This window comes from Corapipo altera, unplaced genomic scaffold, assembly GCF_003945725.1.
Source record: "Corapipo altera isolate COAL_440 unplaced genomic scaffold, ASM394572v1 44b, whole genome shotgun sequence".
NCBI lineage: Eukaryota > Metazoa > Chordata > Aves > Passeriformes > Pipridae > Corapipo > Corapipo altera.
Genome location: NW_020884932.1, coordinates 2,901,047 through 2,927,742, shown reverse-complemented (window position 1 = coordinate 2,927,742; position 26,696 = coordinate 2,901,047). Strand labels below are relative to the sequence as shown.

At 38.3% G+C, this 26,696-nt stretch overlaps 1 protein-coding gene across 7 annotated transcripts in view; it reads left to right on the top strand.

The window, feature by feature from the left end:
- TRAK1 (trafficking kinesin protein 1) overlaps window positions 1-26,696 on the top strand; it is a 128,602-nt gene that overhangs the window by 87,472 nt on the left and 14,434 nt on the right. For 4 of the 7 annotated variants that reach the window (XM_027659433.1, XM_027659429.1, XM_027659431.1 and 1 more), the window contains 11 exons: window positions 3,330-3,446; window positions 9,382-9,482; window positions 10,262-10,370; window positions 12,139-12,217; window positions 12,610-12,740; window positions 13,230-13,304; window positions 14,407-14,544; window positions 16,108-16,184; window positions 18,230-18,466; window positions 19,349-19,665; window positions 23,855-24,184. In XM_027659433.1, the coding sequence (XP_027515234.1) occupies window positions 3,330-3,446; window positions 9,382-9,482; window positions 10,262-10,370; window positions 12,139-12,217; window positions 12,610-12,740; window positions 13,230-13,304; window positions 14,407-14,544; window positions 16,108-16,184; window positions 18,230-18,466; window positions 19,349-19,665; window positions 23,855-24,184 (1,711 nt within the window). The remainder of the gene's footprint in view (window positions 1-3,329; window positions 3,447-9,381; window positions 9,483-10,261; window positions 10,371-12,138; window positions 12,218-12,609; window positions 12,741-13,229; window positions 13,305-14,406; window positions 14,545-16,107; window positions 16,185-18,229; window positions 18,467-19,348; window positions 19,666-23,854; window positions 24,185-26,696) is intronic. The other 3 variants (XM_027659430.1, XM_027659432.1, XM_027659435.1) reach the window with 1 other exon arrangement.

The window sequence follows — 26,696 nt, the reverse complement described above, 5'->3', positions numbered from 1 at the left end:
GAGAATGAAGTACAGAAATTTTTATGGTACCACTACTCAAGATTGATTGTAGACTATCCTCTAGTGAGAAGGAATAAGCGCATTGAGTGTATGTATACTTTATCTCATTGGTAAAGTAAATATTCTTTCTAAGTAGAAGTCCTTTGTTTACCTCAATCACATTACTTGTTTTTATTTTTCAGTTGAGGCCTTTTAACTTGTTTTTGGCCAAATGTTTTCCCTAACGAATGAGGAGGAGGAGGGGGAATCGTTTTAAAATGGCACATATTTTTACAGTACTTTTAAAGCTAAGAGTATTATTATTGATGGATTTATTCACTTCGGAAAATAATGAAAATAATTTACAGTCTAGTATTCATAATTATTATCTCAAATAATGTCTTTCCAGAGCAGTAGATAGACAGAAAATTAGAAAATATCTAATACTCCATTTGTCTCCTTTTCTTTACCTCATGTTTGGTTGGTCTGATTGTTCTTTCTGGGTTCTTTTAATACCATTTTTATGTAAGCTGTTATTCCTGTAGTCCTTGGCACTCAAGAAATGTCAAAAATCAAATGTCACAGTACGGTACTTATGTTCAATAAATATAATAACAAATCATTTGAGTGAAATTAGCTGCTATTCTGCAGTGAACTTGAGCAATGATTTTCCAAAGAATGTTTATGAGTAATTCTTTAGGTGAAAACTGTTATAATCGTATTAGTTCATGGCTGAATGTAGTGTAATCCTTCATATTTAATTGCTTGCTTATTACAATAGCAGTGTAAAAATGGGATCTGTTTAACCAAAATACATTGGGTGGTCTGTTCTTCCTCTAATTTTGAAAGGAAACAAGCATGGGAATGAATGAAATATCTATTAAAACTGATGCTTTACCCAAAAGACTTGTCCTGGAATAATTCGTCAGTTCATAGTAACAGTCTGCTACCTGTTTGTGTCCTGTTCCCTTTGCCTTATTTGGCTGAGATTTGCTGCACTTTTTCTGTGGCTCCTTCTAGTAATGATGCAGCATTCTGCCAAACTGTTTCCTCCCCTGAGTCTATGCAGCCAAATGTCTATAGATCCAGGCATCACACTCACGGGAGCAATGCTTGAAGGACTTGCTGAGCCAGTGTTTTAAAGCTTCTGATGTACTCTCCCACCTGTATGATGGCAAGGGAAAAATGACAGGAGTGTGTAATATGTGAAACTTTAATTAAAAAAAATACTTCCACTGAGCCTTTTTGTTTTATTTGACCATCATTTCTGATCAAGTTACTCTATTCATAGGGAGAGGTGCACTTACTGCACCTTTCTCTCTTCTCCAGATAATAACTATCGCAAGAAATTACATCCATTTGCAGAATTTAACTCCTTCTGTTACCTTCACACACACAAGTGAGCAAAAGAACAAAACCTACCCCCTTGTCTGTCCTTCATGTTGGCAAACTTCAAATGATTGCATTACAAAGGTGATAGGATAAAAGGTACAGCATTTGGGAAGGTAGGAAAGGGAGAATCTCTAAACAGCATATGTGCATGTACAGAGATTTTGAAAATCCGTGCCTGTTATCTTGAAATTAAACAAAGGGAATGACACCAGGCCTACCTGGGTACATGGTAAGAAAAGGAGCAGATTCCTTCATGAATGCTTTCTCATCCCTTTCTAATAATAGTGTGTGTCCTGCTTCCCAATATTTTTTTTTTTACGCATTGCTGTAATAAATCAGTTCCTTATCACTAAGTGACTGAGAGACCTGTCCCCAAACTGAGATTTAGAGCTGAATTGCTAAAAATTGTGTAGGAAGTCTAGGGAGGTTAATTGAAGAGCCTGGAAATGCACTTAAATTCCTCAAATTTGAGGTTAGAAACCTTGCTGCTAGATAGCTCTTACTCTGTACTCAAAACTGTAACAATATATTTCTTCCACTTTGTATTTATGAAGTGAGCCAAATTAGTAAACAATAAGTTGGCTTGATACATAAACCAAATGTTTTTTGGGTAACTTCATTGTTCTGAGAGATCGTACATAAGATTAGATAAAGATTTTATGGCTAGATAATACCAGTAGTTTTTAATGCAAATATAGGTCTGACCTTCAGAAACCATTTGGAAAATGCTATGCAGCAGTGATCGATAACCTCTCTTTTCATTTACTGGTTATTGTATGACTTCTTTTTCTACTACAAAAGTCTCCTCATTCAAATTCGTTGGCTTCTAATCCATATGTTCAGCAACTGTAGGTTTTGTAGGCTTTGTCATTAACATATACATGACATAAGGCAGCATTTAGTCATAAAATCTGGATGATTTTTAGTGCCAGTAAAGAAGCCCCAAGCAGTATTTTCAGTACTAGGGAGAAAATTCTGCCTCAAATTGTGTTGAACTAAAGATATGTGTGGTGTTAACCAGAGCACCATTTTACCACTATTTTAAGGATCTAGTAGTTGAATAATAAAATGATAAATAGAAATTCTTAATGAATGGCACAAAATTCTAAGCATTTTACTATCCTCTCACACGCAAATTACAACCCCACGTATCAGCTTCTGCAAAGCTGAGACATCCATAGGTACCTGTCAAAAAGATAATCTTCTAGTTTTTATTGGTACATGTGGTGAACTGTCAGGAACTCTTGTGCTTACAGAGGAGGGGGAAGAAAAGGTCAAGTGTGACATGAGAGTAACCACTTAATGTTGATTTGGGCATCTCTTAAAAGGAAGGAGTTAGGATTTGCTTTGATACAAAAGCACTAATGGATGTACATACACAAAGAAGATAGAAGCTGAGCATTCATTGTGGTGTAATTGGCTTCTGCTCCTGTATAGCTTATTGCCTTTTATTTAGAGGTGGAGCAAGTGGAAATTGAAGAATGCTTTGAAATGACAAAGTTCTCTGGTATTTTTATTGTGTTTCAGAGTTCTTTAAAATACGACCTCTAAAGCTCAGTGCTTTCTGCAATTTGCATTCTTCAAATTGTATAGCAAGGTGATGGAATAGTTTTCTTTAGTAGTTAGTTTTTACAAGGCTATAATAGAGAACTGGATCTCGTTTCACCTTGTTTTTCATGTGGTTTTACTGCAGACCTTGAAGCTGTGCTTTCTTGTGTATTGTTCAATAAATCTGCGTGGGTCAATCTTTTCAGAATCATGTGGATGTAACATAAGCAGGAATAGAAGAAGCAAAAATTAGCAAAAAAACCTAACCAAACAAATCCTCACAGAAGGAAAAAGTATTTTTATTGTTGAAGTACTTATTCCTTCCCTTTCATGGCAATTTTACCCTCCCTCTGATCCTTTGGTGAATAAAAAAAAATTGAAATTAGCTTTATTTTCTTAATGCTTTACAGAAAGAACGGGACTTAGAATTAGCTGCTCGGATTGGCCAGTCACTGTTGAAGAAGAATAAATCACTGACAGAAAGAAATGACTTCCTAGAGGAGCAAGTAGAACACATCAGGGAAGAGGTAAGATTTTTGTACCTGAGTGCTGTATATGCAGTGATGGGGAGAATTTTCTTCTAATTTCACCTTCTCCATACATGTGGTTGTGTTTGACTGCAATAACAATGTTTTAGGCATTTGATGAGCATGTTTAGAATATAATGGGATGGTGCATGTGTTTCTCAATTCATAGAACCACAGAATCATTTGGGATGGAAGGGACCTTTAAAGGTCACCTAATTCAACCTTCTGCAATAAGCAGGGACATCTTCAACTAAGTCAGGTTGCTTGAAGCCCCATCCAGCTCAACTTTGAATGTTTCCAGAGATGGGGCATCCACCATCTCTTTGGGCAACCTGTTCCAATATTTGACCACCCTCATTGTTAAAAATGTGCCCCTTATATCTAGTCTAAATCTACCTTCCTTTAGTTTAAAACCATTACCCCTTGTCCTATCACATCAGGCCCTGATAAAAAGTCTGTCCCCAACTTTCTTATAAACCCCCTTTTAAATACTGACAGGCTGCCATAAGGTCTTCCTGGAACCTTCTCTTCTCCAGGCTGAACAACCCCAACTCATAGGAGAGGTGTTCCATTCAACTGATCGTTTTTGTGGCCCCCCTCTGTACCTGCTCCAACAGGTACATGTCTGTCTTGTCCTGAGGACTGTAGAGCTGGATGCTCATCAGATTGCAGTAGAGGAGGAGAATCACTTCCCTTGACCTGCTGGCCACTCTTCTTTTAATGTAGCCCAGGATATGGTTGGCGTTCTGGGCTGGGAGTGCGCGCTTTGTGTGATTTATAAAATGTGCCAGAAAGGGTGTTACTTAAAACAGTGTAGCATGTGTCTCCCATATACATTCAGGTTCTAATCAAATATTTATTTAGTTGCTATTTCTTAATGTGTTCCTCTGAATAGGAAGTTGGGTGATGTAGGTGCTGGCAGATTCTTGATAGATGTATTTTGGATGGAGCCAGCCAGGATGCTTTAAAAGAGCTCTTTATCTGTAACTAGAGGTGTCATTAAACTTTGACCTACTAATTGAGCTGGGAGCAAATATTATTTCTCTTTTTCTGGGACAGTGACCTGGGTTTGTGAATCTCATCCCTATGTGATTTTGAGCAAGACATAAATCTTACAGTTGTAGGGCAAACAGGAGAACAATGAACCACAGTGGATTAAAAACTTAAATAAATAATGAAACCTGCTCAGAGGTGTGAGGTGTTGCGTTATATCTGAGATATGCTGGTGAATAAAATGTGGATGGAGGGATCCCAGATGTGTGGTAAATAGTAGTGGAGCACACACATTGAAATAATATCTTTTGGTTGGCCTACCCTCTTTAGCAAGGAAAACGAATTCTCTTCTGTCCCAATGAGTGCTGTTGCTTGCTGCCCAAGTCCTATCATATGGCAGACAAATTTATTTGTGCATTGGTCAATATGACATTTACTAGGTATGTGCAAAGTGAGTGAGCAGGACTATGCCTTCATACCATCCATCCAGAGAGGAAAATTTGACTGAGGAAGGTGAAGGACTGCCTCTGTCCAGGTCTATTTTTATTTAGGACTGAGAAACAGCATTAGGAAAAGTGCCACCAGAAATAAACCTCTTACCAGGTGGCTTGGTATGTTGGGCCATATGTTCTGTCAACACCCCTCTTTCACGCTCTTATTTTGACTCCTTCAGAAACTGATGCTTTTGAGGCAGAGCTCATCAGGCTTTAAAGTCATGACACTTTTGTGTATTGAAAATCTGTCTTTAGTAGGTTTCAGATTTTCCATTAAAACCGAACTTTGAATATTTAAACAGAACAGTAACTAAGACAGCTGTCTGTAAGGGTAAAAGATAAAAGAATTTATTTGGTACTTTAAAATTCTGTAAAAACTGCCTAAAGTGGTTTGTCTGGGGGATATATGGTTTCTGTAATACAGGGACAAGTTCTTTCTGGTGTGTGGTATAAAATTAAGGTTTTATTGGTATATGTATCACGGCATGAATAATTTAGCTTTATATCTCTTTGACCCACCAAACTTGTCCTGACAAAGCCTTCTGTCCATCCTATTTTGCTGCTTGAGTTTTTCTTGTGTGCTTGTAAGATGCCACATTGGTAGGTACATGTCAAAGTAGTACAAACCTGTGCGAAAGGCATGAGATTCTTGGGATTGTCTTTTGAGTTTGTGTTGTTAGGTGCTGTTTATGTTTAGGGAGGGACTGTGATCATGTTCAATAAAAACTGATGGAACTGAGATTTTTCCTGTAGTGCACTAGAGAACAAAGGGTAAGGGCACTAAAGCAAGCACAGACACCCTGTGCACAGACACTTTAGTCTAAGCTTACTATTTCAGTATTATATTCTAAATGCATAAACATTATATTGGAAAACTTCCTTAATTGTAAAGTATTTTGGTCACAGAGATGCTTGTCTGCCTTTTCAGCAGCAGAAGTGTAATTCCAAGGTACGATGTGTCTACCTGCCGTTGTATTACTAATGTTCAGTAAGACTGCTGCAGCTCCCATCTCAAGATATGTCCCTTTTCACTGGGATGGTGCTACCTACACTTTGGTATTATCTCCTTTGAAATTAGAGCTCGATATCAAAGAAATGTAAACAGTCACAATGTGAACTGTATTTGGAACGGAGTAGCTCATTAGTTTTAGCTTCTCCTAATCTTTCTAGTATTTCCCAGTTTCAACTTCTTTTTCCTCTACAGATTTTGTCCGACGTTTCTGAAGCATTTTAGCTTTTAGGCAGCACTTTAAGGACAGTGTCAGTCCTCAAGTAACATCACCTAAACCTGTGTTAACTGTTGAGTAATACAGCCCTCTAGTCCTGTTAATCTAGTTCTAGGTTACTTATCAGAGTTTGTGTTTTGTTGGCAGCTGGTTTTAAAGTCCAGGTCTGATTTTGTTCTCTGTTAAGGGAGAGGAAAGGAAAAAGCTGAATTATAGCCTAGATTGGTGGCTTAAAAAAAAGGAACATTGGTTTTGGTCTGTTGAATGGAATGTGTTGGAAAGACAGAAATACTCTTTGGCTTGGCACGTTATTTACATACAGCGTAAAAAGGTATTGACTGTTCACCTCCTTTTAATCAAATAATTCCAACCTGTTAAACATTTAGTTGCAGTCAGTCAGGAAAACAAATCAGCTGGACTCTTGAAATGGTTGTTCATGATTTAATAAGGATTGTTCCTGCAAGTTAGGTCCCATGTCTCTAAACTATTGTGCTCTGTGTGCGGATCCTTTTATCTTCTCCTTAAATTATTTCTAATATAGGTGCAGCTATTTCATGAGATAGTTTTGAAACTGAGTGAAGCTTTCAGGCTAGCAGAGGGAATTAAAAGCCTGAAAGAGATGAGCTATCTTGGTTCCCAGCATATCATGGGCCTTATCCCATGGGGGCAAGAGCTCAGTCTCTATTGCTACATTATGCAGTTGAATGCTCTGAAGGGCACATGTTGCAGTGGCTTGTGAAAATGTAGAAGAGGCTCTTTCTGTTCATAAAACAAGTCCTGTTTTTTCAGTATGAAAATGTGTATTGGGTCTGCCTGGGATGAAGCTTTGTGGCAGCCTACCTGGTGCTGTGCTTTGGATTTGTGACTAAAACGGTGCTGATGACAAACAGTGTTTTGACTATTACTGAGCAACATCCAGGCTCTTCCTACCCACCCCCCTCTCCCCTGTCTTTTTTTTTAATGTCCACTCTGCCCCCCATCTGCACAAGATGCTGTGAGGATGCACAACTTGGGTAGCTGACCCAAACTGACCGAAGAGATGTTCTATACCTTACGTGCTTATGCTCAACAGCAAAAGCTCAGGGAAAGGAGGAAGAAGCTGAGATGTTCATGATTATGACCGCCTTCTTCACAAGTGACAGTTATGTGTGCCAAGGCCTTGCTTTCCAACAAGTGCCTGAACATCTACCTGCTGATAGAAAATAGTGAATAAATTCCTTATTTCACATTGCTTGATGGGCAGTGTCACTTTTTAAACTGTCTCGGCCTGTGAGGTTTTTCTTGCTTTTGAGCTTCTGATTCTCTCCTCCATCCTATGGGGTTTGTGGGGCAGAGTACATGCTCAGCTGGTGGGTGCTTAGTTGCTGGGTGAGGTTACACACCACAAAATGCTGTGTCAAAGGGAGGTGTTTCTGGAAGTTACCACAGTGACTTTTTCCCAGTTGCACAGCATGATTGAGACTGGAAGTGAGCTCTGGAGGTCATCTTGTCCAAACCCCCTTCTCGAGCAGGGACACCTGCAGTCCATTGCTGAGGACCATGTCGAGACAGTGTTTGAATATCTCCAAGGATGGAGACTCCCACAAGCTCTCTGGGCAAACTGTTGCCAGTGCTTGGTCACCCTCACAATAAGAACGTGCCTAGTGTTCAGAAGGAACCACCCGTGTTACAGTTTGTACCCATTGTTTCAGCTCCTGTTCCATCAGAAGGTCAGGCTTACTGACTGTACACCCTGTTTTGGAGGATCGGAATGCTTGAAAATGGCAGTAAGAATAGTATTCTCAGTCTTTTTAATTCATATAGAAAAAACAGTAGCAAAAGCTGGAGATGATCTAGTGCCCACCCACTGACAGCATCTGAATCCTTGCTGCTTAAAGAGGCTGAGCTATAATGTGCTTGTGGGAAGTAAATTGTTATTTTTGGCTAAGCATTTTAGCTCTTCCTGAAATGGAGAAAATGAGCCTCCAAAAATTAGTGCATGGATTTTATTTAATAGTTTTCTAACATGTGGTTGGTTGGGGATTTCCCCCCCCCCTTGCTATTTAGAACCCAAACCTCAGGAAGAATTGGTACCTTAGCACTTCTGATTACACTGAATAGCCTTAGTAAAGTAAATGACCTTGTTTGCTTCATATTCTGCACAGTTCAAGTGCTTTATTGCATTGTGTCTGCTTTTTGTTTGATGCAAATCTATTTTATTGATATTCTCTGGTTTTTTTCCAGTAATAACTACAAAGAAAAGTATGCCTACAATGTAAAAAGCAGAAGGTTTTAATAAAAAGAAATGTGCTCTGCAATTTTTGCATTGGAAAGTGCAAACTGAGGATCTAGTCTTGCAGGGCAAATGGAAGGAAAGGGATCTTCTGATCAGTTATGCTATCTATAGCTATGCAAGGCAAATAAAAATTAATCTTTTGCTACTGGAGTCTTAAGTTGCAACTGTGAAATGGTGCAGGTGTAGTACTATGTAGCTGAGTTTTTAACCCTTTTCTTGGATAATTTCAATATAAATTAACCAAGATTAAGTTTGTGGAGCTCACAGTTACAGGGAATCTTAATCACTCAATCTCAATGTTTTGTTCCTTTTTGATACATGCATGTACTAAGTATGGGAATCCCACAAACTACTAGACTCATGTTTTGGAGTGATCAAAAGCCCAAACGACATCCAGACACTGACTGCAGCCTCTGTGGTTGGAAGAGCATGAGAATGACAGCCTCCCACTGTGTAGTGGTGTTCTCTAGCTCAACAGGCTCTTGAGTCCCAAATGTAACCTTGCTACACAAGTATTTTAGTAATTTTATGTAAAGGCTCATAGAGAGGAAAAAATGTCTCCATCTGCCATGTTTGGCTGGATTGTGCCACATTAATTTCTTGCACTGTCATTGCAATACATCCATTACTGTGGATATGGATCTAGACTATGCAATAGTGAATCAGCATTGCTCATCTTAAAGAATGTGAAAGAGAAACATGTCTAAAAGCAGTGGATAAGTGCATTTTTGAATTTTAAAAAATAACATTTAGTGGCTAATTTAAAAGGCACGCTTTTCCTTTCTAAGAAATAACAGAAATGATTCTGGTCTGTTTCAGTCTTGGCCTCTTGATGTAGTCTGAAATTGATGCCTGGAGGATGAATAACTTGCTAATTTGTAGTGGATTTACTTAAGAATGTGTCTAGAAAATCAAATTACTGATCTGCAAACTCTTTCTTTGTGCAGGTTTCTCAGTTGCGGCATGAGCTCTCCATGAAAGATGAACTGCTCCAGTTCTATACCAGTGCTGCTGAGGAAAGTGAGCCAGAGTCCATCTGTTCCACCCCGTAAGTTAATCGATCTGCAGTGTTGAACCTTACATCTGCTACTAAGCATGGGTAGTTCGGACAATTTAATAGCTTTGAAAAGTAGTAAAATTATCCCTGTATTGGCTGGAACTATAAATGGGACACGGAACTTGGTGCATGGCACCAGCTGTAAGGATTTGCACTGAATCAGCTGGCTATCCAGGTGCCAACAAGAGTCAGGAGCAGAAAGTACATAGGGAGGCTGCTGATGCAGTGCTGCCTGGAGGCAGACATGGGCCCTGCTGACAGTAGCCCAGTACACCACATACATTTGCATGATGTGCTAGAACATGCTACATGTGTGACCTTTGTGCTTGAAGGACCTAAAGGCACTATGGAAAAATTCCAAGCCAAGGGAAAGAGAAAGAATGGCTTATAGTGTGGGTTCCAGGCAATTAGCTGGCTGAACAGCATTGCAGGCTCTGAGGGGCTGTCTGCCCTTGCAGAGTTATTGCTGCATTCTGGTGAAGCGTGTGCAGCATTAATCAGGAGCTATTGAGTTGCTCCCTGTAGTAAGGTGGTTTCTTTTCTCACAACCTTGGCTGAATAACTTTTTCATAGGAAATGTGTGGAATAATAAATACATTTTTAAAATGTTCTCTTTTAAAATTCACTACAAATTTATTGCTGCCCAAAAGTATGAATAAGCTGTATTTCATGTAGGTGTTTTGTTTTGAGACCTCTGTTCAGTCTGTTCTTCTGCAAGATTGGCCATAATACAGGTAAAAATGAGTTAAAACTGTTGCTTTTGTTACAAGGCTGAAGAGGAATGAATCTTCTTCCTCCGTCCAGAACTACTTTCATTTGGACTCTCTTCAAAAGAAACTCAAGGACCTTGAAGAGGAAAATGTTGTGCTTAGATCTGAGGTGAAACTGCTCCCCTTGTGTTTTGCTTAATATAGTTGTTCAGTTAAATACCAGAACCACAGGTATTGGGAAGCGTGTATTAAAAGTTGAGAGAGTCTAACTAAGAGTATATAATTCCATATGCGACACAAAACTCTCTCTAGTTGTTTGATCACCATCCTTTATCCTTCTAAATGAAGGAAAGGCTGAAGTGTGAAAGCTACATAGAATCACAGAACCATTTAGATTGGAAAAGACCTCTAAGATCAAGTCCAACCTCTGACTGATCAACACCTTGTTACCTAGACCAAGGCACTAAGACAGTAATTTCTTGAACACCTCCAGGGACAGTGACTCCACCACCTCCCTGGGCGGTCCTTTCCAATGCTTAACCATTTCCATGAAGAAATTCTTCCTGAATGAAGCTACATGCAAAGCCGGTTTTGTGCCAAAAGAATGCGCAGGAGCATGGGCAGATCAAATTTGAAGTTCAGCACTGCACTTTGAAACAGGTCTTAAAGAGCTGACGTGGTAGATTCATGTGACTGTAGCTGCAGATCTGAAGTTTGTAGGCTGGCGTGGTCTCTCTGATACAAATTCAGTGTTGGTCAAAATAATAATTGCTACCCTAAGTTTGCATTAACTTTCTTCAATTTGTGTTTCAACTCAGGCAGTTAATTTACTGTTCTATGTCAGAAGTAATACTTCATAATTGAATATGAAGTGAATCATTTTATATTTTCAGTACAACTTTTAAACCTTGGGAGCTTTTTACCACTTTGCAAATGCATAGCAGAGTATAGCTGAAGAGATACCTTTGATCTTAGAATGAATATGTGAAAAGTGTCATTACCATTTTCTACTGCAAATGCAGGGCCCATTATAAAGAGATAGCGTCACACCTTTGCACAAGATACCATGTAATGGAGACTGCTGTATACACTTAACTGAGAAGCTGCTCAAGGAAGATGAGCAGTAGATGGCCTGAGAATAATGAAGGTAGGGTTAGAACTGAGAGAACCACTGTGTCAGGAGCTGACTGGACAACCCCAAGTAACACTGCCCTCCCATCCAAGGAGGTGCAGTCTGTGCCTGCCAGGAAGGCACAGGATGAAGCCAAACCTGAAACCTGTGAGCTGTGCAGTTCTCTACAGATGCAGTCCATGGGTGTCTGTTCATTCCCCCAGCACTGGGGATAGATTACAGACCCACCAACGTGGTGCCAGACAGAACCAGCTGGCTGTAGCCACACTGCTTATGGCACTTCTAGAATCAGAGCAGAAAAGACAAAGCAGGGAAGGAGGCAGCACTGAGAGGTTTAGTGGGGTATATAGTTACAGTGCCAGAACTTTTCAAATACTATCTGAATGTCTTTTAAATACTTTAATGTTTAATTCAGTTATTGAAACCAAGCATTTATTTAGTTTGTGATGATACCTAGCTTTGCTCAGGTGACCAAATCAAGCTCTGCATGCTCATTTTTTGTATGTTCAGGGGTTTTTGGTTTTATGGTTTTTTACTTTTAGTGCAAAATACACAAGTGACATCTAGTGGGGATATGGTGATAATGATGTAAATTTCTCCATACAGTAATGTCTCTGCTGAATGTTCACCTGACTCTTTTTTCCAGAACATGAGGGAGGGCAGGCAAAAACTGTAGTTTTTTCACTGTCTTCATGAAGGAGTGATTAGAATAGCTTGTCTTTCTGAAGCAGATGGAAGTGCAACAACAGACTGGCAAAGAACAAATGTGCTAATGTAGCATATTTGATGTGGATTTCTTGAACAGGCCTGTCAGCTGAAGACTGAAACAATTACTTATGAAGAGAAAGAACAGCAGCTTGTCAACGACTGCGTAAAAGAGCTGAGTATGTCCCTACTCCTTTATACCTCTCATTTGAAGTAGTTCAGTAAAAAAGCCCCAGTCAGTCATATTTTTCTGTGGTACTTATTTTCCTTAAAGAAATGAGTAGAAAATTTCTGGCTGAAATTTAACAGCAGAAAATGCTGGCTGTAAGCTGAATTTTTCTCAGTTAAAAATAGTTTGGCATTGAAAAGGTTATGGGAAAGTACAGTCTCCTTTGCAGCATGAACACTTGATGTCTTTCAGGTTTTGTGTCCCAATGTTATTTTTCGAAAGTGTCTCACTGTGTATCGGAGTAGGATTCTGCTGAATCAAGTGATGTTTCAATAGAACATCTTTATGCTTACTTTTCTGCTTTTGGTTTTGTGGTGTTAATTGTAATCACTTATCTTAAAGGGGATGCAAACATCCAGATTGCCAATATCTCCGAAGAGTTAGCAAAGAAAACTGAAGATGCTGCCCGGCAACAAGAAGAAATCACCCATCTTCTCTCTCAGATAGTCGATCTGCAGAAAAAGGCCAAAGCTGTAAGGAATCCAGTTGTGGGACTTCTGCTATTTGCTACTAATGTAGCTGGAGGACAGGTTACAATCCTCTGTGTTCTAGAACCAAAAGGAACTTTTCCGTTCTCCTTATGTGGGTGACCTTGTTTGATGTTTAATATCTAGCATACTTGACTAGAAAGCATCAATTTATTAGAAGATGCATTTATGATTTGTCAAATGCAGTGGTTAAATTTATTTTAAATATTAGATGTAAAATGCTGCATTGAGTAATGTTGGTAAAACAAGAATGTCAGTGCAAGTATTTCAGTGGGCACATATTCATTTGGAGGTTCATTCAGCAGTGTACAGTCTGATGCTGTGTGTTCTTGTCTTAACATTTTAAATGTTTTTAAACTAACATGTGGACTAATATTGCTGCAGAGGAGGTTTGAGAAAAGTTAGAATTTTGATACAAATATCATCACAAGACAAAACGTCACAGTATTTCTAACATTTTTTGTCGTATTTTAGTGTGCAGTTGAAAATGAGGAACTTGTCCAGCATCTGGGAGCAGCTAAGGATGCCCAGAGACAGCTCACAGCAGAGGTGAGTACATTACTTAGTAAGACAATAATTTAGTTGCAGGGCAATGACTGTTCACTTTGCCATGAGAGGTTTACTCTAAGCTGGATGAGAAGTATTAAATAATTTTCCCTATGTATATGGAATGAAGGAACATTTATGTTCCTAGTAGAATTCAAAACTTTCTCTTTCCTATTCTCTCCTCTTTCAACTAACATACATTTTCAAAAACAGAAGCTTATAGCTGTATAGGAACCCCTTCAGAGGTTGACTTCTCTAGGCTGATAGTTTAAGCCTTTTTTGAATAGTGAAATAACATGGAAGAGCTCTTTTAAACTCTGTCTGTTCGGTGAATGAACTGAAGGCAGTCCAGGATTGCTCGATGTTCATGCGAATATAGTCCCCAAAAGACAAAGTGGACAAAATAGAATGAATAAAGCTCAGTCCCCTTAGGATGTGTGTTGTAGTTGGACTACTTGGCATTGAAGGTGGGAATGCCCAGAGAAGCTTTTCCTGCTGGTGGACCTTTTGTATCTGTGGGGCTCCAAAAAGATTGAGCTCATTCTTCTCCATCACTTTCTTAGGAAAGAAAGTGGACAGGATCTCTCTTTCTAAGCCAAATAGCTTATTTTTATCAAATTTGTAGGACTGCAGTATTTTAGAATTCTGTCCCTTTGCCAGACTTGGTTGAAGTGACTGATAAAAACTGTGAGGGTATGCAGACATCTGCAGACGGAGAGATTACGTAAGATGTGTTTCCTCAGAAAGTCAAGCTAAAAGTGAGGAATGGTCTTAGGCTGTTGAAGGTTATACATGTATATGTATGTATGCATTCAAGTATAGGTTTTAAAATTCCAAAGTCCTTTGGAACGCTGTGAAAAGTCTTGTCCTCTGCCCGCACTGTTTTCCTCTGTGGTCATCATGGCAGTGATCAGCCGCTAAAGCTGATCAGAATCATCCATGTTATTAATGATTTTCAGTTACAGTGACTTGTTGGAGTTCTGTTCCTTTTAAAGGAATATTCTTCCCTACACCTTTATCGCTTACCAGTGTGAAAAGAATTTGTAGGCTTTTTATGATAATAGTGCACCCCATAAGGTGTTGTACTGTTTTCTATGTGTTACAGTTGCGAGAGCTGGAAGACAAGTATGCAGAGTGCATGGAAATGCTTCATGAGGCTCAAGAAGAGCTGAAAAACCTCAGAAACAAGACAATGCCAAATGCTATATCACGTCGGTACCACTCCCTCGGACTCTTCCCTATGGTAAGCAGATTTAAGAAAAAAAACCTGCACACACCAGAGAACAACCAAGCAAAGGAAGTGTTCTTATCTGAATTACAGCTTCAGGGATAGGATGCTGGGCCAGACATAAGAATGGGTGAAATGTATATTTGTATAATGTTAAAGGATACCTGAGTGATCAGTTTTGCATAACTGGTTCTGAAACAGTGGTACTGTGCAGCTACTTGGTTTTGCTGCAGTATTGTATACAACCTGCAGTTGGCTGTGCTTATGCTGTGTGTCATGGGTAACATTAACAGGTTATTACACCAATCCGTGCATCTTTGGTATGCATCTGCTGTACTAGGGTGCTGATCTTCAGTAGAAAGCATTAGGACTTCCTGTTTTTCAGTATTGTTGAAGATATAACTTCCTGATAACAATGGTTTCCAGACATGGCATCTTTCTAGTCTCTTATGATCTACATTCTAGTTCTTCAGTACTAAAAATAGGGTTACACTTAATCTTCTTGGTTTAGGATCACTGAAAATTCAGTGGTTCATTAAAAGAATATTTGTTGCTAATCTGTATTATGGCAACCAATTTTGGCAGTTTCAGTGGTTTCATGTGATTATGACATTTAGAGCACAGGGAATATGCAGTACCATCAAAGAAATGAGTAAAAAAGAGCGGGTAAGAAGAATATGTCCAGTGACTGGCTCTGCTTGCCTGTATATCTCTCGAATAGTTCCATTACTTCTGAAGGCAGTGGTATCAGTGGTTTCCTTTGAATTACATTAATGCAATCAAGCAGCAGAATCTGGCCCTCCTTATCTTTAGCAATGTCTTGTCTTACTGCTGAGGAAGAACACATTTATTTACACAAGTAAATTGCCAGCAAAGGCTTAGCTTGCCTTTTTGTGTTCCCTTCTTAGACTGAACACAGGCCAATTTAAAGTGCAGATGTTTAATAATACAAGTTGTGCTTGCACAAAATACTGTTGAAAGCTGCAAACAGTAATGCTTGTGCTGAGATAGGTTTATGTGTTTTGTGTGAAAATGATTTTCAGATGTTGAATCATGGCATGAAAGATCATTTAGGTTTGTGAATATTTGACACTTATACTCTACACCCAGCAGTAAAACTGACTGACCACCCATGGAAAATGGATGGCCTGTCACCTGTAACCTTATGGGGGAAGTATGTAATGCTTTATGCCAGGAACCATTTCGTCTTTGTAGATGGTTGGGTGATGTTGTGAAAGAGAAGAGTGTTTTCTGTTTATTTTAAATAAAAACCTATCAAGCAAAACTTTATATGTGAAGGGTGAGTGTTACTGAGTAGGGAATTCAGTCCAGGAAGTTGGGGCTCCTGAATTCTGTTGTTGCCTGGGATTTTGTTTTTAGGTTCTTTTGACAGATATTGTATGTCATTAGGTGTTAAAAACTGTAGCAGAATGAAGCTAAGCCACATTTTATCAGTGCTTTAAATATCTACATTAGTCTTCCAGAGTTCAAGTCAATTTAAATTTTTAAACCTTTTTTATTTTCTGGAAAATATTAATACTGGGATATTTTTTTCTCTTTTGTGCTTATTTTTAACAGGATTCTTTGGCAGCAGAGATAGAAGGGTCAATGAGGAAAGAACTGCATTTAGATGAACCCGACTCTCCTGATTTGGCGTACGACTGAAAAGAATTTGTTCCTAATTGATTGATTATATCTGAAGTTAATTATTATGGGATAAGAAATAGAAAGACAGGAAATAATAGAGCTAGACATTTAGAAAGAAATATTTCTGGCCAAGTGTGAATGACAGAGAGAAAGAAAAATAAATTGTCTAGTTATTGGGGTTGTTTTATTTTCTGTTAAAGCTACCAAAAGAAAACACCTATATATAGGTTTTGCCTTGTCTTACAAACTTTTTGTCCTCATTTGTGAGTGCTGAGAATGAGAAGTTTTCTTTTCTTGTGTGTTACCATGCTAGGTTTCTTCCTATGATTAGGGGAGGAGTTCAATTTAGTGGGTTTTCTCTTCAGGTTTTGTAACATTTATACCAGGTGATTATTGATCTAATCCAGTTTTGGAGGAAGAACGTCAGTGCAGAAAGGGATTTGGAATGGTTGGGTACTTACAGTGTGATACCCATTACATCTGTGCTAAAGTTCTCTTGAATTAAACAAGGGAGTAGTTTGGAACAAGTTAAATACTTGCGACAGTCCAGAAGCTATAGATAGATACAGCTTGGCAGAAATGGCCTCACTGACGCCAGTTGCACGTGTATTCCAATGGGTTTATCTCACCGATTTGTACAAAGCATGGATTGTTTAATTTGAAACAAGTTAATCCAGTTTAGTGGGTCTGTTAGAGAAACAGAATTTACAAAGAAAGGGCAGTCAGAAGGTACAATAGGCACTTCCCAGAAACCTTCTAATCGCATGTACAAAAAGGTTGACTTATACATAAACCTTCTGTGAGCAGGAGCCAAGAATTGTAAATGAGGCTTTGACAGAGTTAAATATTGATTAGGAAAGTATAAGGTCAGAAAGATGTGAGCATGCTTAAACCCTATAGGATCCTTTTATCTTTCCAGAATAATCTAACTTAAGGCTTGTTTAACTTCTTTAGAATGTCTTTTATAATGCTTTGCATGTACTAAAGGAGGATATTTTGTTTTGGTTGCATGACTTGTCTTGGTTTTATTTACGTGTGCACTGCTAGTAGTCCTAACCTCCATGAACTGTTTATTGATAAATGCCCTTAGATTCAGCCTCTTAAAGATATACAGCTACAGACTTGGAGCCTACACACAAAGAGTGCAACTGTTGAGCACTCATGGATAGAAGGAAAGAAATTTGAATGACATTAAATAGCATAAGGCATACCGTCGCTGCTGCATCCTGGCAGTGTTACCTTTCAGCTAAAAGGAATCTACTGTTCTTGTGTTCATTCACTGTTGAACTGTAAAACAAAACAGCAGTGGCACTTGTGTAGCATGATGTGGGGCAATTTTATTTTGTCAAGAAATTGCTGCTGAAGTGTCACCTGATCTTAATCTTGAAGCAGGTGAACAGTGTTTGCTATGGACAATCACCAGGACAATGGTGATAAAAATGAACTGTGGAATTAGGTCAAAAATTAGGTTTTCAGCTTCGACAACCTCTCTCTAACCTCTTGTCTGTTATATTTGAGATTTTTTTCTTTTTTTTTTTCCAAAAAACCACTACTCTTTAAAGGGTGTTAGAAATTGGTTTCAAAGAGAAAAGATGCAAGACTTGCTTGCACAGAGCAACTCAGGAGAGTAAATTCAAGTTCTCTTTTAAAATGGAGTAGCCAGTTCATAGTTAAGAATTGAATGGAGATCAATTTTGTTTTCTAAAAACTCATTTCCACATAATGGCTTTAGAGCACTTTTAGCTGATGTACTGAAATGCTCTTTCACTTACTTTTTATTAATATTTGAAAGGGTCCATGCACATAATTGTCAAATGTTCTGTCAAAAATACTCTAGGGTAATGGAAGAATTATGTTGATGGATTGAGTAATGGCCAGACTGTAGCAAGTATAGGACCCTCTGCATACTACTTTACAGAAACTATACATAAAACCACAGTGGTTGGTAGAACTGTGGGTAGGAAGGGCTGTTAATAAGCTGTTACCTGTTTCTCTGTTCCTTCTTTAGGTAAGAGGGTACTGTGTAATTATTAACTGTACTTATGTCTTTCAGTCATCAGAAGCGGGTCTTCGAGACTGTGAGAAATGTTAATCAAGTTGTCAAGCAGAGATCCATGACTCCGTCACCAATGAATATCCCAGGCTCTAACCAGTCCTCTGCTATGAACTCAGTCATTTCTAGCTGCGTCAGCACTCCACGTTCCAGTTTCTATGGGGGAGACATCTCTAACATTATGATAGACAACAAGACCAATAGCATCATCCTAGAGACAGAATCCTCTGACAATGGGTCAGTACTGTAGCACTGGACTTTGCTTTTGCTTTGCTTCTGGCATAAAGGCAAAGCGTTTCTATTTTCCTCTTTTTGTGTTATAGTTTTTGGGCACTCAAGTTTATTTAAAAAGGAACTGGTTTTGACACTACTGTGTATCAATCAGTGTCTGCAACTCACGCCTGTTCTGAGATGCAGCATCTCCAGATGATGTAAAGCCACCCTTGTTTTTGCAACTGTGGGCTGATACTTAAAAGTAATTGTATTTTCACCATTTTATGTAAATGCCAGGGAGTTCTGATCTCCGTTGCAGCTGCAGTTAACTTTTTTGATCCTAAAAATAAAGTTTGCATCTGTAGGTTACCTAATATGAAAACTTGTGAATGAAACCAATCAGAACTTCATTTTTCTAGCTAGCTGCTTGTCTCTTCCCCCAGTACATTTCAACACTATGCTGTATATACTTTTCAGTAAAAGCTACTTAATTCCTCAAAACAATATATGTTTTTCAGCATAATATACTCTTGTGACTCACTGTGATATTCTTGCATCATTGACCCTGTAAGATGTGGCCTGCTTGCTCGAGTTTGCCTAGCTGTAAGGCATACAACAAGGAGTCATCTCTCATCTCTTGGTAGGAGTAAGCTCATAAGTGCAGGTTTTCCAACCAGGAGTTTCCTGGCAGAAACTAGATTTCAAAACTGTTGCAGTATGAAACAGAAACAAAAGATTGGTGTTTGCCTTTGGGCTCTCTGGACGAGTAGCAAGTTGTTGCCAGACATAGTAATTTAAAGGTACTGGTGAAAAACTGTCATGTGGACGTTTTAAGCATTTCTAAGAATGTGTTCTTCTCTCTCCCCCTACCTTTTTTTTTTTTGTGTGTCTCTTCTTATGTTTTAGAAATGAGGACAGGATGAAGAAGCCTGGAACTCCAGGGACACCAGGCTCCAGTGACCTAGAGACTGCCCTTCGTAGGCTTTCCCTCAGGCGGGAGAATTACCTCTCGGAACGGAAGTTCTTTGAAGAAGAGCAGGAAAGGAAGTTGCGGGAACTGGCAGAAAAGGGAGAACTCCATAGTGGTTCTGTTACCCCCACAGAGAGCATCATGTCACTGGGAACTCACTCCAGATTTTCAGAATTCACTGGATATTCAGGAATGTCTATCAGCAGTCGCTCCTACCTACCAGAAAAGCTTCAGATTGTGAAACCACTAGAAGGTGATAACAAAGGGCCTCGGCCTTTATCTGTTGTTCTTAGTGACTCTTTATGGTCTCTTATCCATCACCAGAAAGCAGGAAATCTTTGCAATACATATTCTTTTTACTTTAGAGACAGTAATCCACGATGTTGGTTTGAGATCTTCTAGAAACTATATTTTCCCACAAGCCTTAAAAGTGTTAAGAAACAACTCCAACCAAGGCAGTAAAATAAATATTAGAGGCCACATGTGTATCAGCAGTGCAGCTTTACAACTGACCTAAATGTTGCCATTTCATATTTGGAAAAGGATGATGGATAAGTATATGAAATCTAAACAACAAGAATTCTGTAAATTAATGTCTGGAAAGATCTTTACCTACTTTAATTAGTCCAGTTGTAAGACTACTTCAGTGATTAACAATAATCTGTGGATTTTAATTGGCTGTTTGAGTGGTCACACATGAGTCACTATGGCTTTGCATTTCACGTGTGAAATAGGTGGAGTTTTTTAAAGTCAGTTTTCCTTCATATATTATCTCAGAAAAAGGTAAGATACAGGTAGATCATAGTCAGGGCTGGAGCTTTATTTCTAAGTTCAGTTCAGTAGTCTGTCTAAAGAAGCTGACAGAGAACATACTGTATAGTCTGACTGGCTTTCTTCAGTTCTTTCAGGTTGTAGCTGGAAGTTAGTCGAGTAAATTCCTTAAGGTTTTGAACAAAATGAATCTATTTTCCTGTAGTTTTCCTGTTTCACATACACACTAGTTAACATCATTTAGCTTTGGCTTCTCTCTCTCTCTTTTCCTTTAACAGAACTCTTGTATTACATTGCAATTGTGTGTGGTTTAGTTGCAAAAGTTCCTTTTTTTCATCTTTTTAGAGCTAACTTATTTCATATATAAGGAGCATTTAGCATGACACATATTCAGAGGCAAAAATAACCATTCTTATGTCCTGAAGAAAGTGATGTACTGTTTCTACCTACTCAAATGAAACTATAGCTGTAGCACACAAATCCATACTGTCCTGCAGATTTTAATAGTTTGTTTTCATGGCTGCTTTTAAATGGTCATAAAATTCTTGTACCACATGAGGGAAATGATGATCCAGCTTTGTTTCAGTTTCTGGTTGCTACCCCTGTAATAGATTTCTGTCATCATCCCATTATATCCTCTTTTTTCTTCCAATAAACTCTTAAAGTCTTTATCATCTTTCTATCTGTCTGGGTTTTTTTTTTCCTGGTTTTGTTTATTGTTCTCACTGAGTCATTTTTCTCTTAAAATTACTGCACCATTTAAAGTACTTCTTGTGTTTGATTTTAGATCTTATTTGTAGTATGTTTATGTCTACCTGTTTCATAAGTTTAGTGTTTGCTAACTTTCATTAACTACATGTTTATGATATTGTTCTTCACTTCAGCTTAGTTTCTTTCCCAAGTATTTTTCATGAGATTTATTTTTTGTTTTCAGCTTCATGGATGCTTTTAGACTACTGGGGCAAAATAGTCTGCTGTACCAGAGGGCTGTTATCAGTAGTTGTGCCTTTGATTTTATTACTGTTTTACTAAGAGTACTCATGCCATAAAATGGAAGAAATAAAAATTAGTACTGTAATAAATTTCAGGTTAATGACTTCTACTCCTTTAAAGCACTCTTTTAATCCCACAGTAAAATAAATAGAGTGACAGAAGTACTAAGAAATTAATCATCTTTTGCACCTTTAAAAAAACAAACCCATGCTTTCTTTTAGTCAAAACAGAAGGATTGCTTGATGTGACATGCTTTAGTTGTAGTCTAGTGGGGGGCTTTTTGCTTTTTTTTTTTTTAAACTGTGCATTTGTAGCTTGTTGTGCCATGAGCATGAAATAGCACTACCAGTGTCCTGTAGGAAAACTAAAACCTTGAACTGATTGTGTCTTCACCCATTTTATTGCAATTGTGGCAGCAACACATTGTGAATTTCTAAGCTTTCTCTGACCCTTACAGTCTGCATCCAGTCATGCAGGGGTATCAGGAATATACAGAAAAAAATCATTTACTCCATTCATACACATATTTTGGTCTTATATTCCTTCTTCCTTCAGTTTGGCAGTCCCACTGTTGCACAGTAATTCCCTCATGCCAACCTTTTCAGAACAGTAGTAGTTGCGTGGGACTGAATGTAGGCCAAGGAAGTGCCGTATTTCCCACTTTTTTTTTGACTTTTGCACCTTTATTGGATATTTACAACTGTTGCGTTGGTTTGTACATTTGTGTTAATTTTCCGCATGGCAAAGGAAAAGATCCCTTACACACATTTTATGAGATCAAGATTAAACTCAGATATCCTCCTTTTTGTGATGAAGCTTAGGCCGTTTTGATTTCCAGGTTCCAAAAGAAATCAGCAACATGTAGTTTCAGTGGAAATGTTAAAGCTCAAAATGCAGATATCTCGGTGAATGTCCTTCCTATGAGATGATATGTATTAACAACTAAAGGCTTGTGTTCTGCAGAGTTTATTTTAAGCATAAGATTTGGTGAGATTTAAGGTGAAAAAGATTACATGGTCAGAAACTAGCACCCTGAAGTTAATTAACTTTTTATGCTTGCATGCAGTGCAGAAAGAAATTTTGATTGCCATTTTTCTTTAATTCTTGGAGTATAGTCTGACAGTAAACCTTGGTTAAGGCTTGACAATATCTGGCTGTTGTTCACATTCTGGGATATTTCTTTTATAGAGAAGCAAAAAAACTTGTCCTTTGTAATAGTTTAGAAGTAAATACAAGTTATATGGATGTCTCTTTTCTACAGTTATCTATTTTGGGGGTTATAATGGTTTCAACTCAAGGGTACCAATCCTCTTTAGTCCCTCAAAACTTACTTTAAATTAAAAAAAAAGCAGATCCATTTATTCTGAGCTAAAAATTACAGAAAAAGTGAGACAGGCTTAATTAAAATGCTGCCCACTGATCCCAGTCATTCTGGAGAAAGAGTTTTTCCCTGTTTGCTTCCTATTCCACAGTAATAAAATATCCTTATGAGAAATGACAGTTTTTCTCATTCCATAGGATTTTTCTCAGATACAAAATAATATATGTAAGAGCCATCCCTTCTCTAGTTATTGCAGTTGTTTAGGTTTTTACGTATACCAAGCAACGAACTGAACAATATCTTAGTCTTCGAATATGAGTGCCAGCTCGTTGAATGAGTATTCTGCTTTGGGGAGAGGGGACAGGAATAAGACAACAAAAACTGCTCTGATTTGAGCTGGCATAGATGAAAATACAGATTTTTTTGTTTGTGTCATAGGACATGTATGGTTTTAAGTCACACATTTCAACACAGTAGTGATGGTGGGCACATAGGAAAACATAGGCCCTTGCAAGCAGTGTTTAATCACTACTTGAGGAATCAGATAAATCCTCCCCTGATTGCAGTGGGCCCATCTCAGTGTATATGTCAGTTTATCTTGATCCATTGCTGTTTCTGACTAATTATCTCCTATTAAACACTGAATGTTAAATGCTTTTCTCTGTAAAATGTACCTCCTTCTTCAAAACATTTCTCTGCCAAGGATGAAGCTACAGGTACAGTAGCATTTAGTTACATAGTAGTTGAGTTCCTGTAGCATAGGAGCTATACAGGTATTTAGACTTGATGTATAGTTCAGAAGTATTATCTGCTTACACGTGCCTGAAGTTCATGGGGCTGTCTAACATATGGTACACAGCCAAAATTGCTGTGCAGTCTGTCTTCCCGTTAGCCACTGGTGGTAAATTCTGGCATGTTTTCAGCACCCGTCTTAGTGTGAGCTTAACATGGGAATACGTGGTTTATGTTCCTCTTAGAGCTTTCTGTGATGGTGCTCAGATCAACTGTTAAATGTAAATTCTTTCTGCTCCTGCTTAATCCCATGAATTGAAAGGGATGAGAGTATATACGGGGAGGGGATGTGCATGTGCACAAGTATGCCACAGCTCACCACCAGGCTTTGCCTAAGTGCTGAAGTGATCAGTTTATTTCACACTGATGTGGAAATGCTGAAGCATAGGTAAAGCAGTTTTGTCTTGTAGCATGTCTTCTTAGAAATATTAAACCCGGAAACATTAAAGGTTCGGAGCTTCCAAACCTTTGGTCTTCTGGATAAACAAAGTGGTGGGACTTTCTGTCTTTTAGGTCCTGGATTGATTACTAATTTGTTTTTGTTGTCTTTCTGTTCCCTTTCAAGGTTCTGCCACTTTGCACCACTGGCAGCAGCTGGCTCAGCCTCACTTAGGTGGGATCCTGGACCCAAGGCCCGGAGTTGTCACTAAGGGCTTCAGGACCCTAGACCTGGACCTGGATGAAGTGTACTGCCTTAATGACTATGAGGAAGATGAGACAGGTGACATTTCTTACAAGGGCCTAACTACCTCGACGCCAGTTCAGCACACAGAGACCTCAGGTGAGAGGTCACAAGCACAAGTGACTGTTTCAGACAACAAGAATAACCCCCGCCAATCTCAGGCTTTCACAGAGGAGATGCAGGAGTCCGCGACTGACGATGATGAGGGGTCTGGTGAGGGAAACTCATTAAGTCCAGTAAAACTGACATCTTTTCAGGATTTTGATTACTGGGCCATTCTCACGTCTCTCCAGAACAGCATCCATAATATCGCTTTGTGTGTAGCATCTGCACGTTAATGCGTGCAGTGGTTAGAACATAACCATTCTAACATTTGCTCAAAAATCGTTTCCTTGATGATATTTTAATTTGTTTTTCAGTAACAGCATCTGTGGTCAATATTTTACTCTATTTTGATAAGAGAAGGCTGCTAAAAGGAAGTGGTTTGTTCACAAACCTTTGTGTGGCACGTGTGCAACTTGTATGTGTACTTAGTGCACGCTGTTTAGTGTATGTAATGTATGGATTACATATATTTTGTATGACTGTAGTGCAGATACTCTTCTGACTGTTCATAAGAGGTGTTGCCATTCTGTAGATTTTTGTACAAAGATTGGTGTTCTAAAGGTGCATCTAAGTTGCCTTTCCTGAAACAAATGGAAGTGCCTCAAAAATCACCAAAGAAATTCTGTAAGTGTAATTCACTTACCTCGGGTACAGTTACCTGTTTTTTAAGTCCTTTTGAGATAAAGAATTAAGAGGATGTTTGTATGCAGTAACTAATGACATTTCTCTCATTCCCTCTTGACCACACTGTAAAATCCTGTCCTTCCTGTTTTTACCATATTAAGACATAAACATTTTTAAGTGACACAGTACTGCATGAGTTACTAGACACTCTGAACTGACATTAGTGGTCTGTTATTGCACAAGGTTACAGGTTCTCAAGACTATATAGATGTGTTTTGAGTCCGTGTGGTTTCTTTTTTGTTCTTGGGTTTTGGGGGGTTTTGTTTTAATAAGCTATATAATCTTCATTAAGATTTGCCTCTGGTGAAGAATTATATTTAAGAATCAGAAAATTACCGGAACTCCTTTATTTTTCAGACTTCTTGTTTTTATGTAACTACTTTAAATGGAGACACTTCCTTCCCTTTCCTTTTTCTGGGATAAATCATAATTTCATATTTGGCTAGTCTTCAGAAGATTAGATTGTCTCAGGGCTAAACAATAATATATCTGTTATTATCACGACATGCAGAGTATCTTTAAGTCTCACTGCAGTGGTAGTTCAGTGCTTTCAACTATTGAATATAAGCTACTTTTTGCGTTCAGATGTATTAAGGTGAAATCATAGAATCATAAAGGTTAGAAAAGACCGCTAAGATCACTGAGTCCAGCTGCTAACCCAGCACTGCCAAATCCATCACTAAGCCATGTCCCTAAGGTGTCACATCTTCAGGTCTTTTAAATACCTCCAGGGACAGAGACTCAACCACTTCCCTGGGCAGCCTGTTCCAATTCTTTGACATTCAAACCTTTCAGCTTCCCTTTCAACTGGCAAAAATTGTCTTTGTTCTAAGAGATCTATTGCCCGGAAATATTGTTTATATTATTCTTTTTATATTGATATGGAAATAAATAATGCCTCTGCAGGAGTTGTGTACCATTTTGGATATTATCCAGGTTTTTATAATTTTGAAGTGTCTGGGTAACAACAGCAAGAAAAGCTGGAGATAAGTGGAAACATAGACTGATACAATCAAAGACTGAAATAACTGGCATTTTTAGGATCAAGGGAATAAAAAATTCAACAAAAGATATTAATTTTAAAGTGTGTTGCTGCACAGAGGAAGGGAACAAGCAGTTCTTCATCTACTCAGGATACAGTAATTGTGCAAAAAAGTTACTTGGGCTACACTTTGAACAATTTTCTAATTGTAAGAATTTTCTACATAGGAACATGTCAAAAATGTAGAAAAACTGATTGTCATGAGCTATACATAGACAAGGACATAGTTTGGGTCCCTTGGGTTTTTTTAAGAATACATTAGTAAAACATTTCTGGGTAATAATTTGGAAGAGTTCTTTCTTTGAAGTAGAACAATAAATCTAGCCCTGCTCTGTGATTACAAACTGGCAAGAAAGTTTGGTATTTCCATCTATTTTCTGTCTACATTAGGATTTGAATACAGGTCACTGTTATTGATAGGTTATTTACTGGTTACTGCTAGTTTTTCCTGGGAAAACTCTGTCTCGGACAGGGGTTTTAAGCAAATTCCCTACATTATAAATTGGTGAAGTAGGTAAAATCTATGAAATTGTTCTAGGCAATCCTACTTCACTTTGTATTGTTCTCTAGGTAATTTTAATACATTAGATAAATAAATGGGTAAAAAATTAATAACTAAGAATGAACAAGTGCACTGAAAATTTTGGTTTCCCATCCTCCTTTCAAACTGTTCAGCTGCCTAGGCTTTAAGAGTATCCATGAGCTCCCACCTCATTACTGGTTGTGTTGCTCAAATTAAGTAAAGACACTAATGTATCTGCTTTTTGGTGAAGCGCTTTGTCAGATGTTATACTAGGAGAAAACAATCGTGGGTGTTTTCAGAGTAGGCACTTACTAATGAAGCAGTACTTCTTAGTATCTACAATCTGCCCACTGAAGAATTCCTTCTGGGAG